Source organism: Amia ocellicauda, chromosome 10 (genome assembly GCF_036373705.1).
Source record: "Amia ocellicauda isolate fAmiCal2 chromosome 10, fAmiCal2.hap1, whole genome shotgun sequence".
Lineage (NCBI taxonomy): Eukaryota > Metazoa > Chordata > Actinopteri > Amiiformes > Amiidae > Amia > Amia ocellicauda.
The window spans coordinates 13,081,408-13,103,078 of record NC_089859.1 but is presented as its reverse complement, the minus strand read 5'-3'; the positions used below and the strand labels follow the sequence as shown (position 1 = coordinate 13,103,078).

Genomic DNA, 21,671 nt, shown 5'->3' with positions numbered 1-21,671 from the left:
ATAACAGTATATACTGACTCCACTTGTGTCCATTGTGGTATATAAATGCTTGAAACTTTGTTCTTTTCTTATCTTTTTTCTCCTGTACTTAAATAACACAATCCGCATCACTCCACGCCTCACATTCTCTGAGACACACCGAATATGCTGACAATGATATGCCTTCCATCTTGCTTTTTATTTCTATTACAAACCTTTTCTCCAGCGATCATAATTGGCATGCAGTGGAGAGCCGTCTGTGCAGAATTGCAGCTTCCTCCTGCTGTTCCTGTTCAAAGGAATTCTAAAGTTCATAGTTATAAACTTGATTTATTTATTGATCGTCTCTGTGGGCTGAAACAAACCAAGGTAATATTTTAAACATGGCCACTGTCAGCTAACACTGTCAACTAAGTTTGTATTATTATTATTATTATTATTATTATTATTATTATCAAGATTATAGTTTTTTTTGTGTGGTTGTTTCTGGAACTTTGTTACACTTAACGCCTCCAAGGCAAGGATATATAAAATGCATGTTTTGACATTTTAGATGGCACAATTAGAAAATAACATGCAAAAATACATTTCTGATACATAGCAATTTCAGAGTCTCCCAAGGCAGCGATTAGTCATAATAATGAAAAATATCAGTGTCTTTGTTTGTTTGTTTTGTCGAGATTAAAACCATGGTTTGTAACCAGATCAATAATCAAATCTACTCTATTTCAACTTTCCAAAGCATGTAGGCTTTTGGCAACACAGACGTAGTTTAACAATCCGTTCTGTCTATACCTTGATTCGAGTTATTTATATAGTGCATTTTAACCCTTTTTAATTCTGATCGAATGCCCAAACATAAAGAATATGATAGATTTCTAATTACCCTACAGCCAAATCCTCTTCCTCTCCCCTGTGTGTGGTCAGTGGATTAGATTGTGCTGCACAACACACGGAGATAGCTCTGCGGGTGGTTTTGTGGTGCAGTGAGGCAGATTAACCTGTGCAATGTATTTATTTCTTCCAAGGTTGTGTGTAGACCGTTTAGATCTGTGAAACTCACTCTTGCACCTGAAGAACCTCATTTCTTTTGATTGATTTTGTGAGTGCTGACTTTATTGGTATAATTAGCCACTGTTTCCAAGTCTTTATCTGCTCATCACATTAAGTTACCTGCACAATTTGCATGGATGTGGCTGTCTGGGACCAGCAGTGAAGTATCAGTGATTAGGACCTTTTCCAGAAGTATCCCAGCCACAGCTTGCCACATTGGAGCACTGAATAACAAAAGTAGTTGCCCTTTGAAGAGTCATTCTGTTCTCTTCACACTAATTCTTGCATTGCTACATACTGTGCATGATCCCTCCAAGTCCAACTCTGCTTCTCTGATAACTCTGTAGTGATTGAAAAAATAATGAAAACCTCCCTAAAAGGCTGTGACTGTTTTCTGTTTGTGTTATTTGTATTCATTGCTGATCTACATTCACCATATGTGTGTAATTCATGACACAATTACTTGATGGAAGTGCCTGGAAAATGTGTAAGACCTTTCTGTCTCATTATGCCTTTATTAGGACAAATTCAGGTTTCCCCATGTCAGCAGTTACTCTGTAGAATGTAGTGTGAGAAATTAGCTGTGAAGTGAATAAAGGGAAAAGGAGAAAATGATTGTTTTAAATGTTACCCCACTGTTGTCTTCTACAGTGTTTCATCTGCTCTGGACATTGAAACTCAATGCAAATTATTCCTTAGCTGTTTATAAATGTGCTCTAATGACTGGCACCATAGTATAAATCCTTTGAACCTCAGTTATGCAATGGCTAACCATAAATGGGAGGTCTCAACTTGCTGGGTTCCAATATAAGTAGAAAAAGCATAAGCATAAAAAGTACAAATGTAATGATTGTCTGGAATCAAGTCGTGGACATGACAAATTCTGTGTTATCATACTGATTGGCACATATAGCCAATGTTGCTTCAAAATATTCTGAATCTTCCTCACAAAAGAGTATTATAGTTCATGTTAAGTACACAAAAAAACATCTCAAGTATTCTACTTTACCTTGTTATCTTCACCTGTCATCTCCAGGTAGAACTTTGTGGATGGAAAAATACATCTAAATTAAGTATCTTGCAAATTTCCAATGCTAGTAAATATGTAGTCTCATAAATACTATACATGAATGAAAAGTAAAAAGGCCCTTAAAAAGTCAGTTTTCAGAATACTGGGCATCTTTTAAAATACTTGAGCAACTCTCTGTGGTTTTATTATGTCATTTTATTAAAAATTACCATGAGGTTGATAGCATTTTATTTGGGATTCAAGTTATATCACCCCTCTTGCAATCTTAAAAAAATAAAACCTGGTAGATTTGTATGGTGGTCATCATTCACAGAAGCAGAGCAGGTTGCTAAAAAAGTTCTGTATCCAGTATAACATTATATCAGTAATGCTTTATATTCCTATCATCGTATAAAATATGCAATGCATTCTTTAGTAGTTATCCCTATAGACCACCATTCTTCAACATCAGCTTTGAACAGGAAATTTTCAAATGAAAAATGTATACTGAAGAACTGGGATATTCAGTGAAAGGACTGCATATCTGCAATGTACGGTTTTACAAGTTTATATTCTATACTTTGTATTTGAGACATTGTATTTAAATTCATTATTGCTTTTCTACCCTATTAGCTTTACTTTTTACAGAGAAAGATATAGCATAGTATATATAGTATAGCAGTTATCTGGAGAAACAATCTTTATATAACTCTTCTTAGAAATGTAAAGGAATATGAAGGGTTGTCAGAATGGAGAGTTATCTACAGATTACTAATTAGCAGAAATAAGTACTATGGAACCATGACAGATCTCCCAGAGTAAATCACAGCTAACCTAATATAATAATGAAGCCTTACTTGAGAATGCATTACAACTGGATGTAAATGCCATCTTATGCCGATTTAAGATGAAAATGTATTTCACACATTTGCATTTGTTTAGTCTCATTTTCTTGAATTTAGGAAGCTAGCATATATTTTTTTGGTTTGCTTTGATTTTGAATGTATTATTGTTATTAGTAGTAGTGGTAATAGATGTAATAGTGTTCGATGTGATGGTGGAGGTAGCTATAATATAGATATAGTAATATCCAATCGAAAGAATGTGTATTTGATAGATTTCACTATAACAACCACAGAATATATGGTTTCAGTCCACAAGTTACTGTTCTCCTGTTTCCCATAAAAATGCATAAATAAAATCCACAGGACTAGAACATGCATGCAGTACTGGTCTTTACTGCCAAATGAAGGCATTTATTCTTTCAGCTGTCTGAAAAAGGCTTTGCGCACAGCTCTTGAAAGCAGAACATGACGTGTGTGTATCTTGACTTGCAGAAATAAAATGTTATTGAAAACTAAAATAAAATAATCTGTCACTAGATACCTGCTTTAAAAAAAATATGTCTGCAGCGATCTATTGGCATGCATGTGGTATTGCATACACAATGACAACTCCCATGTATGATGTCATTGCTCTTGCTCTTCAAGTAAATAGTTAAGTGACGGTCCATAGCCGTGTTATTGCTTTTACTTTCTTTCGAATAACATGATTGTCATTAGCTGCACCAAAAAAGGCCTTTTGTTTTCACCCCTGCTTGTTATTATTGTTTATCTTGTTTGTCAATCAAATGAATCTGCTGCCATTGCTCGATGGTACATACATATTCATATCCCCTCATTACCTACCGTGTTTGTTGGCTGTGGGGTTTCATTTCTCTGAGAGCCTTTGTTCCCTGCAGTAGCAACAGGTGACTGGATAAGACTGGCATATTGTTTCACATCATTTGCATGATGTGAAGTGCACAGGTGGGACAATATGATAAGTATAACACAGAGGATGCGCTGGATTAGTGGTTTAGCAGGGGACGTTCGTGCCCTTCAGGTTACTGGTGGTTTTTAAAACGGTTCATGACACAATCTCTTGCCATCTAATGCTAATTTGCAGGCTGATGCAAAATATGCTATCCTGATCATGGGTCACTGAAAAACATGCATTCAATCTTCTTGCCAGAACAGCCAATAATATATAGTAAGTATAAATATAATAAGTGTGCTTGTTTTTCAAAAATCGCAGAGGGGCAAAGTATCATATCCTTTTTTTCTCAGTAACTATTCTGTACTGTTACATAGTGACCCTATAGATGAGTTGAGGTAGTGCAGCTGGATTTACCATGAGACATTACCATTCATTTTGTGGATTTTGTGCCAAGATTATCAGACTTTTCTGTTCTATTTAAATGTTTGATAAATCATGATGAATTTAAAGAGGCTGAGTATATTGCAGTTTCAGATATCTAGATATATTTATATAATATCATTTTTTGGGGAGGTGATTGAAACTTTCTTAGATTTTCTGTGGACCCTCTGGAATCTCTCTGAAGACTTAGTGTTGGAATCCACTACTGTATGATGGGAATCTGATGATTAAAGTATGAGTTAGGAGTTGAGATGTATTACTTCCTGTAGACGCTGAATCACTGAGCAAGGTTAAAATACACAGCATGTGGTGTTTAGTGTTTTTTTTTTCTTTTTTTTATTAATTGAGGCCTATGAGCCGGTGTAGATTCAGTGCAAAGTTATTATACACATTTTTAGAAACTGACTTATCACTTGCACAAATAGGATTAACTAATTTGCGGGAAGAGTCCCTCAGTAGGAAAACTTCAGCCTTTCCTGAATGACTGGGGAGTGATGGCAGCGATGGAGTAAGTATAGCCACAGGCAGGAGTGAAATCATCCACTTATTTTTAAACTCAGTAATACAAAAAAAAAAAGAGGTAGTTGGAGAGTGTCATAGGAAATTACTTTATAGCTCCATGTGTTCCATGAAAAGAGAACATCTGAACCTCACATCCTTAATATACCCAACCATACATGTATGGATATTGTGTAACTTTTTTTCATTACCTGACAATATATAGCTATTAATTCACTCTCACTATATAATCTATGTGTGTGTGCTTGTGTGCGTGTCTGTATCAGGGCACCCTTGCACACTTGTATTGCAAGAAAACCATTTCCTTAGAATCCCCAATTCAAGAGAATGCTATCTGTCACCAGAATGTTTATTTTTCACAAAATGAAAGTACTCTAATTTAATTTGTGCTTACTTTACCTTGAAAATAAATAGAGACTCGGTCAGTCTCGTATTGCTTACAGGAACATTAAAGATCTCTGAAGAGAATTGGGAATTGTGGTTATGGGAGCCCTTGATAATGAAATTGTGGTCAGTTTCAGAGGCACATGGGACTATCTCTGAAATATCTGTTCACAAGTTGCCATCATACTTTGAGGGATTGCTTTATTTGGTGAAGGTATTTACACATCATTTGTCATTACAAAGTTAGGTTGGAGTACTGTATGTTTGTGTCTGTGTATGTACAGTAGGTATATAAAGTAGATTATCAACAGATCATAAAACCGTATGTGGAGAGTTTGCACAATAATGCTCATAGATAAATACATAAACATGTTTTTTTCCTTTTGTAAGTGGGTGTTGATGGGATACTTTTATAATAGCTTTCTTAAGATCATAAAATGTTTTAAACCAAGGAGAGAACAGATTATGAACTGGAGAGAGTGACTTTTTAAACCTAGAGAAGCCACGCAGCACTGGAAAATCGAAAGCTTTTTGTTTTCATCTCAAAAAAAGAAAAAAGAAAAATGACCTTGAATCGCTATATGATCATTTTCTATTCATCTAAGGTTCACCCCAAAGGATATCAAACAGTAGCGTAGGATTTCAGAGGGAACGACTGTAAGCCTTGATCAAACATGATTTATTAAAGATTTGCCTGCCTGACACACTGATACTGACCAGGACACCTTTCATTCCATACACTTGAGTAAATCCAGACTGTATGCTTGATGGTTATAATTGAAGACTCCTTGGACCACAGAGGTATTACTACCCAGCTCTTGGTTAATGTAAGGTATAGATCCATGAATTCTTACAGCTGCCAAGGCTATACACAAGGAGCTACTTAGCATATAACAGTGGCAGTAGAGCCTTCAAATACCCTTATTAACTTGTGCTAATCCTTCACAAAAGGGTGGAAAATTAAAGAGACAACTCAGGTGTGATTTCTTTTATTTATTTTTTAGACAAATTTAATGTCTCGCCAGGTCCCAAGTCAGATTTGGAAACGGTATCTCCCACCGCCCCAATATAATCCATCATTTTTTAATTTCTCATTTCGTTTAATGCGATTTCTAAATCTGTCGCCCTGGGTTTGTCGCCTATCAGTCCCTAACAGTGATGAACTCTCAGTTTTAGATACTTGAATGTTAGTTTGCTTGTGGATGCTGAGATCCCGATTGGATTATTCCTGTGTGCTATAGATTAGTCTTAAGCAAACAGTTTTGGCGAGAAGAGTGTCATGTTTAGCACCCATCAGGAAAAATGAGCTTATAGAAAAAATTATGACTTCTTTGTGTTCATAATTACTTCGGACTTGCAGTGTGTCAAAGCTGAGTAATCTGTGGAGCCAAATCAAAGCTCCAAATACAGTACTTTGTTACTTTTGACTTTCAAATCAAGCATATCGATCTCAACAAAAAACTATTTTAACCACATGATTTGATTAATTGATTGTTGTTACAGACCAGGTTGTGGAGAAAATCACTTTTTTTTTTCCTTCCAGCCTTTATTAATTATTAAAGCATTGTGTCATTTCTCTGAAGAAATGGCAGCAGCTGTGAGATTGAGGCCTATTTATATATGTACTCTCTGGGTGAGATTCTTTCTAATGGGATAAGGAGTTTTCATAGACGGTGTCATAAAAATTATTCCATACACATATTATGAAGATCTGACATGAAAAGCATCTGCAAACCGCTCCACTTGTGATAAGCCTACTAAGTAGGTGACAGTCACAGAGTGTTGCTGGCCTTAAAATCAGGTCCTCGAATTTGTATTTTATATTTTTGTTATCATCTTTAATTTTTTATAAGAAGCCTAGAAAAAAAAAGTGTTTTTGTAGACATATGCCATCATGAAGCCGAGATGAAGCCCAAACATGTGCATCAAAAACAAAAATTACTCTTATATTCTTCCCCCTCAAAATACTGTATACTTAAGATATGTGTACTGTTTCTGTTTCCATCATCTATCAATGCATAGATGTGTGTCCCCATATTGACACATTGCTCTATGGGTAATCGGGCATTCTCTTGGGAACTGTCTTTGTAAAGCATTTTTTTTCTACATCTGAGACTGATTATTCAGTAGTGTCTATAGTGTGTTTTTAAAATGGAGTCATTTTCTGTTTGGGCAAAAACATACTTTAACCATCTAGGGAGCAGAGAAAAGGAGGATCAACAATTCGGTGCTCTCCCCCAGTGGAATGAACATATTTGTTTGTTCCCAGCTTTGGACCTGTAGTAAATATCGTATGGGGTTTGTGGATAAATGTATGACACATGCTTTAATTGCAATAATTGTAATTGCAAAGAAATTCTTCTTCTTCTTCTTCTTCTTCTTCTTCTTCTTCTTCTTCTTCTTCTTCAAGCTACTTGCTTACAATTACATTTTAAGGTTAGCATTCATGAAATTCTTCGTAATTTGTCTTCAAGCTCTATTCCAGTATAAGTAGCAAAGAAATTGAACATACTTCACAACTTCTACAGTTCTCCTCAATTCCATCTCAAGTTTAGTTCCATTTTATGACTTTGATTTCTATCCAAGTCTTTAATCTTTGAATTGAGCCCTTGGATGTTTGAATTAAAGTGCCTCAAATAAGAGCCACTTCTTTAGTCTGTAGAACAGCATTCTCTGTTGAATATGCTGCTTTATTGATTTAAACACCAGGTTCTCAGTCATTTAAATCACATTGTGTAGCCTGCTGAGCTGCATCGCTGAGAAGGAATATAAAAGTATATAATTTCACTGTATTATGAGAATGAAAGAATTGAATATCATCCTGCTAAATGATAACTTCAGCTGAAAGAGAGCAGTTAAAATGTAAATAATGCAGATGAATCACCTCTATCTATCTATCTATCTATCTATCTATCTATCTATCTATCTATCTATCTATATATCTATACTGAGTATGTGAATTGACAAAACTATAAATCGATTTTTTTCACCAAAAGAATGACCACTAGATCCGTCTATACATCTGTTATTATTTTCACAGATTTTGAATTTGAATGCTTTGGGTTTAATAAAGAATGTACTGCTCACAGAACATTTGTATTGATTGTGCTGCCTATCTCTGCTGCCATAATTTGACATTTGTTGATCTTACCTATTTTCTGCCTTTACTGTAGGGGGTAGGCACTGCTGAGAAGATAAAGCCATCTTAAGATCAAATTTAGTCCTCCGTAGAGAAGCTACGTTGATTCAAGTGACCCCTTGCATTACTTTGAATGCTATATTCCTTTCTTGCAAACATCAACCTTCCCTTTTATTTCTTTGTTCCATATGAATAAACAAAGAGCAGTACAAAATCAACAGTAAATGTATCCAGTGCCTCTTCATCAGTTACCTAGCTGTATTGAATCCAGAAAGCGTAGCATCATCAATTTGCACAGTGTTCCACAGGTAATGTTTGAGCTTTTGTTTGTTATGTTTTATTTTGGTGCCCTAAATCATTGACTAAACTATATCAATTGCCTTTGAACCACAATGTTTCCCTGCTTCTCCAAGCACTGAAACCAACTCAAAGCAAAGAGCAAAATGTGCTTTAATTTTGATGTGAGTTTCTGTCATTATTCTATGTACTTCTGCAGTGGTAGGTAGAGCAATTGTAAAATCTACAATGCCAGAATTGTATTATTATTATTATTATTACACAACATGATTTGGGAGGAAATACAATCTGTTTGGCAATAGGTGTTATGCTACAAACCACTTTATAGTGAGATATTTTCTTGTTATTAAATTTAGTGCAATCCAGTTGTGTATACTCTAATAATCCAAGCACTTCTTTTTTTTTACGTCTTCATTCCTGTCAATATTAATTGGTTTGTCATTGTCTGTTCCTTCCAAGTCACTCCGGAAAGCGAACTTAAGTAAGTTTCAGGGTATTATCTGGCAGAGGAAGACAGTAGTTTGTATGTGCATAATTATAGCTTATTTACTTCTTAACTTTTCCAACAACGATTTCCAGTGTGAGATTCTGTTGACATACAGTTTCACCTGTTGAAGATCAGGGATATTTCAGTTAAAAGGTTGTTTGTGTTGTCTGATTAGCACACTAAGCCAACTGCTTATGTATGTATAGACCCTGGGGTTTGGACAGTGTATGTCCAGGAATCTGGATTGAAAGTGGTTCATAGTTTACCCGATTTTGGCAGGATATACGGGGAAAAGAAGGACAGTTCGTCAGGTGGGTCATGGTCATTTGCTGTAGCAGGGTCGTAGAAGGGTTTAGTGGTCGGTATCTGGTCCGGTTCAGTTTTCCAAGTCACTGAATCAAACCTCTGAATTTCACAACATGTCTGCAGGTGAGCTGGACTGACAGGTGTCTTTCTGCTATTTTTCTGTTGCAGTGGGGTTTAAGTGTTCCAGCCAGTGGAGGATCCATTACTTACTTATATACCTGCCATTCACAGCTACATCCTGTGTCACAATGTCTGTGTGTGTATATATGTATCTGGTATATGGGTGTCTGCTCTAGGTGATTGGCACAGTGTATACAGCATTACAGACGGGTATCCATGCAAACAGATGAAATCCTCCGTCTACCACCCAGTGTGTTTACACTCCACCCCCCACTCACACCCTTTTTCCCTTCCCTAGATAAATGTCTTTAGTAAAACCCACTGTTATAAATATTAGCCTTTCAAAGATGCAATTCAGGATGTATGTTTAAAAGAAGCTCTTCAAACATTCCCATTAAACTACATTAACTTGGTATGGGTCGTCTGTGGTTTTGAAAAGTGAAATAAATTAAAGGGAAGCAGCCTGACAGCAGCAGAGATCAAAGTCAGAAGCCGAAAGCCCTACAGATACTGTCATCCTGTCAAAATGTTTATAGAACCGGGGCCTGGATCTTATTATTACTTTCTCTTTTTCCTCTTTTTTTTGTACTCAACACCACTGTGCTCCCTTCTGCATCTTTTTTAATTGACTAGAGTAATTGTACGAGTTATGTCAGCAGCAGTAGTTGTTGTCACAGTAGTAGTAGTAGTGCTAAGTAGTTGTTGCATAGTTTGTTTTTTTAAATATATATATATATATATATATATATATATATATATATATATATACACTTTTCATGACATCGGACTTGTTTTTATCCCATGCCCTCTTCCAGTGGTTTTGACCTCTGTTAGGATTTCTTCATTAGCTGTACAAGGTGGGAGTGTGTCATTTAAGCTTTTTTTTTGGCCCCATTACATTAGTACTTTCAGAACAAGGTGAAAGACAAGTGCAGAAGTAATTAATATGGGACTCAAAGTAAAGATAGACCCCCACCTGGGAGAGCCTATATTACTTTATAATTATTTCATTACGCTTCATGTAATCTTTCACAGATGGAATTAGTCCATTGGAGTCTTGGGCCCTAATGATGGTATGGCCGCCGGCATTACAAAGTCAGACTTGTCATTTCCAGGACTACTTCTGCATGGACTTCAGTATCCCGCAAAGGGCTTTTTTTGTTTTTGGTTTTGAGGGGGTCAGATATCATGTATTTTTCTATACTGTAGATAAAACATACCAGGGAAAAATAAGAAGCAACACAAATTAATAGGTTGTTTGGTCTGTGTGAACAGTGCCAGAAAAAACATCCCCAGTAATCAGATTTTGGGAGCGTTAACAGTGATGATTGCTTTGGCTGAATGCTGGTTTACTGCTGTGTTTGTTGCATTTCAATCAAAATCAATGATACATTGTTGAGAGCACGTTGTTGTATGTAGAACTGCTAGCTGTCCTTAGACATTATGCAGAAGGAGAAAAAAACTCAGTGCTGTTCTCCCAGCAAACACACTGTATCATCCTCACTTGATGAGTTTTATAATTTGTTAAGGCAAGCCATTATGGCGGTTGACTAGAAACTTATAACCCGTACTATTTAATCCCATTATCACTTAAAAAGTATTTATGAATTACAAATACAAATATTTAGAATTTTGCCTGTTGCAGTTTTCTTCCCTAAAATGTCATCCTTAAACGGAACAAAATACTTCCAATATTAATTTAAATACAACATGGCAACGTTAAAAAAAACATTACTGGCATAATCATTCAATAAATAATGTATTGATTATTTAAATCTTACTATTAAAAAACAGTGTTTTTTCTGTCCGCACAATTATCAGTACATTATATATTTTCTTATGTAGCTACCTGTATTCTCAAATGTGTGTGTAGGCATGTTTTAATTTATGTAATGTTCTATCTGTATATACTGAACAATATTCCTTAAAGTGTTTTTATACATTGAGTACTGCTAAATGAATGTATAAATTATTTTAAATTACTCCCTGCAGCACTCTGAGACCCTAACCTATGACTCTGAGCCACAATGGTTTCTGCTGTTCTGACAGTTAACACCTCTTTTTCAGCAGCACCAACAGACCCTGGCAGTGGTCTACAGCCTTTTTGTTATAAAAGTGGCAAAGAGAATTAAATCTTTGAACAAATATTTTGCAAAAAAAAATATATATATATATATGTGTGTGTGTGTGTGTGTGTGTGTGTATATATATATATAAATAATACATTTAAATTGAATATTTTTCTTACTTTTCGAATGAGACTTCTACTTCTATGTCACTTTGCTGAAGTCCAGTTCGTAGCTTGTCAAGTTTAGCTTCATACTAGCATTTATCCTTTCTTCTGTTATTCTTGAGTACAAGTTGTTTTGGTTGTGATTCAAGTGGGAGAATGCTTGTTTGCACATATAGGTGGACCTAAACCGCATATCTGCATCAAAAGTCCTGGATACTCAGGATCCACTTCTTCCAGCAGGAAATGGAGCTGACGGTGATTGAGTGCCGGGGCAAGAATCCAATTTACAATGCATACAACCGATGCCATCACAAAGTTTCACTCCACAAGGTTGAGCACACAATGCTTCCTGGTGCACAATACAATGAAAGTTTAAAATCGGGCGTTTCTCTTGTTCTGACAGTTGAGCAACAAAGCCCCTGCATTTTCCAAGTATGTTGGGAGTGCACCATCAGCAAGCTTCCCCAAATGTATCTGCAGATTTCATCAAAATTAAGTGTCTTTGCCCCTTGTTTGATATTTCATTGGCAGAACTGCAAGGATTTCTTCTCATAATAAATTGCCATATACATATCGCACAATAATACACTGTCCAACATCTCATACATCCATCATCTCATCTTAAGCAAGCGAAAAATAAGTAGCAGAACATCTATATGGTTAGCCATTATCAAGGCTCAATAGTGAACCATTTTTGCAGATAAAGGCATTTCTTGATTTGACTGTGAGATGTTTTCTCTGGTGGGGAATTCATCAAACAGCTCTTTGGCTATACTAAGCATACAGCTCTTCACATATACACCATCAGTGAAAGGCCTAACTTTATGGACAATTTCCAAAGGTCCTACAAAACATGCAGAATTTAAACTTCCTCTTTTATTTGACCATGACAGAAGCTGACTTTCCCTGGCTCCTCACAGGCCTTTCTCTGTGCCTCACTCTTGGGGTATTTCAGTGCAAAGGCAGCATGTTTTGCCATAGATGTCGTTGTATATTAGATTATTTGTGTTTGAAGCTGGGCGTTCACTGCAGATTAAACAGAGTGGAAATCTCGATTTCACCACAAAACCATACATAGCAGTCCATTCTGACTGAAAATAATTATATTTCTTATGACATCTTTTGTTTTGCCATTTTTACACAGTAGCCTACTTTTTATTTATTTAAGTGTGAAATGGTGCTTTGTATTGTTGACAGACATTACGACCAATCTCATCTGCATTACTTGTAAAATGTTGGAAAAAAATATTAGACAGAAAACAGAGGAGCATCTTAATGAAAATCATATTCTTGGAGATAGTCAACATGGGTTTAGATGAGGCAGATCATTTATTCAAATTTTTTGAACATGCAACTGCAGCTGTAGATCATGTGAAAGCATATGATATGATATACTTAGATTTAAAAAAAGCTTTTGATAAGGTTCCACACCAAAGACTGATCCTCAAATTGGAAGCTGTAGGCATTCAGGGTAATGTAAGGAGATGGATTAAGAACTGGTTGATGTATTGGAAACAGAGGGTGTCGATTAGAGGAGTCGCTTCTAACTGGAGTGAGGTTGTTAGTGGAGTTCCACAGGGATCAGTACTAGGGCCTTTGCTTTTTCTAATCTATATTAATGATCTGGACTCTGGGATAGTTAGCAAACTTGTCAAATTTGCAGATAAGTGGCTCAGCAGATATAATCTCGGCAGCACAGGTTATTCAAAGGGACTTAGATAATATTCAGTTGTGGGCCGACACCTGGCAGATTCAATGTGGACAAGTGCAAGGTAATACATGCAGGTACCAAAATGTCCACTATAATTACACTATGGGAGGAATAGAACTAGATGAAGTAACGCATGAGAAAGACCTAGGAGTCTATGTGGACTCCTCACTTTCTCCATCCAGACAATGTGGGCAAGCAATAAAAAAGGCAAACAGAATGTTAGGGTATATTGTCAAAAGTGTAGAATTGAGAACAAGGGCAGTGATGTTCAGACTGTACAATGCACTAGTTAGAGCTCATCTGGATACTGTGTGCAGTTCTGGGCTCCACACTTCAAGAAAGATATCGCTGCTCTAGAGGCAGTTCAGAGGAGAACAACCAAACTTATTCCAGGTCTGAAGGGAATGTCCTACTGAGAGACTGAGGAACTGAACCTTTTCACCCTGGAACAGAGGAGACTACGTGGGGACTTGGTTCAAGTCTTCAAAATCATGAAAGGCATCGACCACATCAAACCAGAGGAGCTTTTCCAGATCAGCAGGGACACACGCACCCGGGGACACAAATGGAAATTGGGCTTCAAGGCATTCAAGACAGAAAACAGGAGACACTTCTTCACACAGAGAGTTGTCACAATCTGGAAAAAAACTCCTCAGCAATGTGGTTGAAGCTGAAAATTTGGGAACATTTCAAAATAGACTGGATAGGATCCTTGGATCACTTAGTTACTAAATGCACCCCAAATGAGCATGATGGGTTTAATGGCCTCCTCTCGCTTGTCAAATTGTTCTTAATCAAAATACGATGGAACAAAAGCTTGGGAACACAAACACCAATAAGAGCAATATACTAGTAGATTTGGTCACTACTTTTTACATGTACATGTATATATACTTTTAATAATAATAATAATAATATGAATATGTATTTGTTAAGAATTCACTTTGAGAGCCATGTTTGGTTCCTACAAAAGCCACATATGGATTGCGAGCCATGGACAGAATTTGATTCTAGTCTCTTTCATTGTTTATAAAATCTTTGGTTTCAGTAAATGTAATAGCAGTCTTTTAATTTTTAACCATCACGATAGGTGGAACTAATAGAAGATATTAATACCTAATCCTACAACTCTCTTAAACACACCTGCATTAGACAGTTTCTTACTTGTCAGTGGATGCCAGTTTTCTATAAATAGCAGTCATCAGGGATTAAGATTACTTTTAGTCTTCGTGACACTAATTCCCATACAATATAATTTAGTTCTGCAGTCATTACATTTTTTGTACTAGTTATTCATAAACATGCTTTGTAGGAATGTATACTAGCAGGCTATAAGGAACACTCTACAATGTCATTAATAATATAAATACTACGGCAAAAACATGAAGTAACAAGTAGTTATTTGCTATGTTTTGTGGACACAAACTCCTGTCAAGAGTCTGTATAGGTGAGAATCTGCTCTGCTGACCTAGCACTGACTTGGTGAACTGAAGAAGAAACTTTGCATCTTCATTTAAAGAACCAAATAAACTGTCACATAATTTGTTTTCAGATTGTAAGCACACCTGCCACGTTTCCTTCTACCTATTGACATGCAATTAACATGTTTCCTTATTGTGAACTGTTGTCTCACCATCTTTTCTCAGTTTGATAAGCCACAATACAATATGGTGACCCTTTATCATACAGTGTAATTCAGTCAAAATTGCTATTGAAATGCACGTCGCAAAGAAAGGGAAATAAATTAGATGCCTCTTGACAACTTAATTGGTGATATGGACAGGATGGAAATGCATGTGTTTAGATTCCTGTCATTGATAGAAGTTTTTCTTTGTCTCTAACCAAGCATTCATATTCAAATGAATAATGTTGTGCTGAATACATTTCCATTGTCTTTGAATTTCATCATTATATTTTCTATACATTGACTTGTCCTATGTTTATCCTTGGTCAACATAAGACTATTTGGAAGACGAGTATGGCATTCTGTAACACAGAGAAGAGTTATTTATCTTTGTTTTAAACCAGATTTTGGAAGTTGTGCTACATACAGGTAGGCTTCAATGAAATCCTCTAACCACAGCTGTCTTAAAAGTATTCTTACAGCAAAGCCACATTGTTTTAAGACCTCTGCTGGAAGCAACATCTGAATCTGCTCTATTTTTTCCCTGCCTCATCATCACTGAAAAGGCTTATTCAAGCGTATTGTTGTGAATAAGATTGAACTTGACCACTATGATTTATAGCTTTCTGTTTAAGAATACCCAAGAGAGGCACCCCTTACCACCAAAAACACTTGCTCTTTAAATTCTAATTGAGAAACCACACTGACTGAAAATGTATTTAAAAACAGGTAGAAAGGTGAAGACAAACAAACATATAATGTGTCTATGAATCTATTTGCATCACTGGTGTTCACAAAAAGACAGTGCCAGAGAAGAAATAAAATAAATTAGTTAATCAGCATTTCCAATGCATGGGGCCCTGTAAAGACATGCACTTCACTTTGAAATCGAAGGGGGGAAAACATTAATGGGGTGAATAATCAATATGAGTTGCTGCTTAAAAGATAAACGACACAGAATTAGGCAGCCCAGTCCTGGGGCAGCGAAGACATTTCCATGCTGTGCCAGGAAAACAAATAATAAAAAAAGAAAAGAAAAGCAAGGAAGAATGTCAGCGCTGGGTAGAAGCTGTTGGCACAATTGCTGTGTCAGGAGTGATGCAACTGATTCGCGTTGAGATAGGAGGACATAAATAAGCAGGCAAGAATCATTAGCCCAGTTGTCATTAGACTTCCCAGCCAATCTGTTTAACCCAAGATGACTGGATCTGATGGAAACTAACTCTGACAGGCTCTTTGCTGTCATTCTCAGGCAGTAATCAGAGGCAGCAGAACTGACAATGGACCCTAATACCACACACACACTTCTTGCCATCTCTCAACAGGCCTGGATAATGCGAACATCTTGAATTATCTCTAAATTGCTCATCAAGAGCCCTGCATTCATTCAGGTCTCTTCCCTTACCTGTAACTATCAATCAGTCAATCAGCTGTCTGTGTCGATTTTGTGCACTCGCACCCATCCCACACGTGCACCTTCGTGTCGGCTACCGCCATTCCATTTTAAGCAACTCTTGGCCTTTTGCCTCATCTGGGATCATGTGTTGAATTCAGACTCAAGATGTTTCTCACAACCCCACTAACAGAATAAAGAACAAATTGATCATCATATTAAAAATGCAGTGGAATTTACAGAGAGAAAAGGACATTTGCTAAGAAAATAATGTTATTTCAAGCAAGAAACACGGGGTGGGGAGTCCTACCAGGCGAGCCACTGACAGTAGGAAAGTGTCACATTACATTAACATTATTATACTAGTAATTTAAAATGCATGTATACTGATTCTTTGAGAAATTAATTGCTTATTTTCAAAAAAAGAAAGAAAGTACATTTAGTCATAATCCATCATGTATAATACTTATTTCCCCCCACACACACTTTACTTTAATACATTCCTAACCCACCCCCCACCCACATTTCCCCCCTGCTGTCAAAAAATTATACATTTCTAGCAAAGGATAAACAAACAACATAATTATAAAACGTCTTCAGCATCAGAACACTTATACATCCTAATATTGTTTTTGTGTGTCTCAGTGTTGTGCAATTAAGCTAATTATGTATTGTTGTAGCTTCCCTGGTCTTTAGTGGCAAGGGGGACACTATTCATCCCCCCCCCCCCCCCCCCCACGTGCACAGCTTCAGAAAGAAATAGAAAAAACTTGATTTAAGCAATTCATGACAATTAATGCTGAAGTAATGTTTCATACATATCTAAATACAATAGCTTGTCCAACTGTCACACGAAAGCATTCCATTGTAAAATGCCTTTGTGTTTCATATCCATTTTAACATCCTGCTGCTCATTTCAGTTTGCAATTAAAAGTACAGGTAAAATAGCTTTTGAAAAGAAAGGAATTTGGACAGTCTGTGATGATATCCTCCAAATCCCGTGCTGTCTCCTCCTCCTCCTCCTCCTCGTTGCCCTGTAGCTCCCATCCCTCGTCCATCAGGGCTGCTCCTCTGTGTTGCTCTGGTCTCTAATGATCCGCCCGCGAGTGTCGCAGAGCTGCAGTGAGCACAGAGGGTCATGTGACTGAGCCGCAGCGCCGGGCCGCTCCCTCTCCCTGTCCAAATTAGAGGGAATTAATGAGAGGAAGGGAGCTGTGAATGCACAAGGAAAGGTTACCGTTTCTAGAGAAGGTCACCACGGTTTGTTACATTTACTTAACTGACCTTTACGTGCACAATTAACATTTAAAGAAAATAAAGTTTTATGTTTTTTTAAATTTATGATTCTTCACCTTTTTTTTTTCCTTCAGGATAATTGCAGAGCAGGATTTTTTAATTATTTTTTAAGGTGTACATGTGTGCTGTTGTACACGCTGTGCTACATTTATTATTTGCGCCTTTCAAAATAATTTACATTTTTCTAGAAGGGGATATTTAGGCCTGTCGTCTCTAACAAATGGATTAGCCAAGGAATTAAATTTCAGCAAAAAGTAATGGTCCCCTTGCACATATAACATTATTCTTTTCCATAACTTAGTAATTCATATTCTCTTACAAAATATGGTAATTTAATAAAAAAGGGAATTTTTCTGAGGCCATAAAAATTGCTTTCTGTTGAGACTGATTCCTTTTCTAACAATGCTTGTTTATTATCTTCTATATGTTACTTTTAAAATAATCCAACGTGTAGTAATAATGGCCTGTAACATTGTACCAACACTTATTGTATTAACCAGCAGGAAGTCTGAGCTTACTAAAAAAAGAAAATGTCTACAGGACACTGGTAACTGCATCCAGAGATTCATTACATAGCTAAACACATTTGGCACCACTGTAGACCGCAACACTATTTCTTGCCACTTGTTCAAGTGCTATAAAGAGCTTGCAAGTCCTGCAAACTCAGAATAAAAAATACAGCTTAATATATAAATACCGAAGTTTTCATTAATTATTGCAATTTAGAAAGTATTCAGAAATAGTTTTTAAGAACTCAGTGGTAGGTACATCATTATGATGCTATTATGTATGAGTTATGTTTATGGAAATATGTAAGTACACAGTATTAACACATCTTTTTATTATGTTAAAATAATTTGATATATTGTAACAATTGTAAGTCTCCCAGGATAAGGGTGTCTGCTAAGGAATGTAATAATAATAATAATAATAATAATAATCTCAATTGCCCACTTTACTGCCTTCAACTGAAGCCCTCTTTATTCCCAGGATCCAGTATACCTAAAGCACATCAAGCCACCCTTTGTCAAAATGAAATGTAATCTTCTTTTGAACCTGTTTAGAATATTTATGTTTTCCCATGAATAGATAGAATGGAGATAAATATAGCAAATGCAAAATTTAATGTTTAAAAACAATGTAGCGGCCTTAACTATGACAGATCCAAAAGCTATGTGGCTCAGTCTCAGCTTTATTATGATAGTTGAAGGTATAGTTTTCCCACTTACAATTTCTCCTCACTGTATCCCCAGGAAATCCCACTAGATGCTGCAGTTATTTAGTTTTGTGGCTACAAAGTTTACAAAGGACACATTATCTCATAGTTGTTACACTTCTGTTTCTCTGTTTTGCACTGGCTTCCCCAAGGAAATAACGTTCTTCATACACCCTGTATGAAAATTAGTATTTCTTAAGGGAGAAAATGTGAAAGCAGTGTCTACATGATTATGAATGGCTTCTATTCAGTGTCTACACTGACTTCAGTGTGATCTTTCTGGAAATTGATTTACTTTGTATATTAATAAGAAATTAATAGCTTTGACACATCCCAACCTGTTAATCAGTGTCATTTTTTCAGTCCTGGAAATGTAGTATATTAAACCTGCTGTTCTACTAGCATATACATTCACACAACAATATGTACACATGGCAGCCTCCAAATGTGCTTAGACGTACTAATTTCACATTGAAAATACAGGCAATTTGTGCAGCATTCTGATAGGCTCAACAGCTTCTCAGGAGTGATTTTCTACCAACCCTCCATGCACCATCTCAGCATCTCCTCCAGGTTTCCTACTCACACTTGTGGACTACTTTTTCTTAGTTCATGCAACCAGTTTTCTACTAGATCAAGAGATTGTGAAAGCCAATCAAAAACATATTTTGTAACCATTTGGTCGAAGACATGCATGTGTGCCTCGGATCATGATCGAGCTGCAAAGTCCATTTTCGACCAACCTTGAGCTTCTTGACAAAGCGCCCTTGGTTTCCTGCGTAATATAGCCATCCATCCTTCAAGCTTCACTTATATAAACACCAAATATACTGCTATCTTTCCATCTGCCTGCGTGAAACATTTATGCTTTGCTTCAAGAGCAAAAATAACAATTTTGATTATACTGACATTATTGACAAAGCAAATTGCGATTTCTCTGTTGAAGAAACTCAAGTTGTTAATGGAAAGAAACAAGAACAAAGAGCGTTTTAAAATAAACCTTAAAACAGCTTTTCAAGTACTATCACTGCATAATCCACACATAATAAGAGCAGTAAGACAAATTATAATCATAAAAAAAACGTAGGTTGCACTGTACTCTCTCGCTTCTCAGTGATGTGAACCTTTGCTCTGAAAGACTGTGGCTCCATGGCACCTTTTCATGTGGAATGGGGCATAGTAACTTATGTGAGCTTTTCTGTTTACAGAACCTGATCAAAAACCTGCCAGAGCAGAAAGAGCTGAGTGCACTGGCAGAGCTGAAAAGCGAATACGAGGAGCTGTGTGAGTCGGAGCAGTTTGGGATTGTGGTAAGTACACCACCGAGTTCCCTGTCTCTGGGGAATTGTCAGCTGCCACTGAGAGAGAAAGGAAAGGCATTTCAATTGTGTATTGATTTTTTTCTTCTTCTTCTTCTTCTCTTTCCTCCTCCTCCTTTGACGCCAGAACTAGATCTCCACGGGGCTGCGTACCAATTTCTTTCTATCACTTTAAATCTTTATTGAAGAAAGGGGGGGATCAGGAAATTAAGAAGAGAACCATTAAGAAAAAATAGCAGGGAAAAAGAAAAAGACTGCCTTCAGGCCCACTGCAGTATCAGCGCTATTCAATATATAAAAAGACACAGTGATGTATAATTAAAAGGCCAAGAATATAAAGGGCATTTTTTATGACAAGTCAAATCTGGTAGCCTTGTTGTGACTGACAGCACCAGTGATTTTTGATAAATAATAAAAAAGTCAAACCTGATTTTCACACAGAGCATGGTTAGGGGTTCACAGTTTAAAGGGGCAGTGTTGTTTTGGGCAACACTGTTCTTTTAAGATGGGGCAGCACAATGATTCAAACTGATGAAAACAAGAAAATAAAAATGCTCAAATAAAATTGAGAAATAGGAAGTACTTTAAAGGGACCAAAACAATATACAATACTGTTCAAGGAAAATCCTTTACTCTAGTGCATTTCAGTGTTGTTTTGATGCTACTAGGCTACAATGATGTGTACAAACGTGTTTCGTCTAACCGTTTCTCACAGTACATAACATGGTAGGGGGTTTGGCTGATACATTTCTTTGTTTTTTATCCGTCCTTTGTTTTTGTTTTTTTTACAACCTTTATTATGATAGTTCACATTGACAGAAGTCTGTTTGCCTACACCACAGGGAGAAAACTAAAGGAATGTAGTTTGGATGCTGATTTAACAGCTGGCAATGTATTAGTTTGGCAGTAAAAGTTTCAGCTGGAAGTGTATGTTTACCTCGACACTTCCAAACTTGTTGCTGTGCTTAAAGCCTCACATGCGGCTTCATGAGCAACAGCTGTAGGAAAGGCATAGTCTATAAAGATGAATTGGTACATAACCACTTCACATTCTCTCCTGTCTTTATTGCCAGTTTATTAGAGTATGAATGATCATGCTTAGCAGCCCTGCTGGGACTGTTTGCTATTATTTGTAATTTAGATGTAAAGCAAGGTACATCAGACTGCATGCAATCAGATTGTTTTGTTATGTACTGTTGGCAAAAAACGTTATATTGGACTCTCACTAGGATTTCTCAAATGCCATCTGAACCATTTAAAGAAAGACAAATAAAGCCAAGCTGGGTATAGGCCCATTTTCAATATGCTTCACTTATGCATATTCTCATATTCATATCATCAAAGGGAAACCGTAGGCTTCACTAAATACGATATTCCATAAGGTAGG

General features: G+C 36.6%; 1 protein-coding gene across 6 annotated transcripts in view; it reads left to right on the top strand.

Annotated features, from left to right (window-relative positions):
• Window positions 1-21,671, top strand: part of diaph2 (diaphanous-related formin 2) — a 501,500-nt gene that overhangs the window by 286,541 nt on the left and 193,288 nt on the right. For all 6 annotated transcript variants that reach the window (XM_066715009.1, XM_066715013.1, XM_066715012.1 and 3 more), the window contains one exon: window positions 20,174-20,275. In XM_066715009.1, coding sequence (XP_066571106.1) covers window positions 20,174-20,275 — 102 coding nt within the window. The remainder of the gene's footprint in view (window positions 1-20,173; window positions 20,276-21,671) is intronic.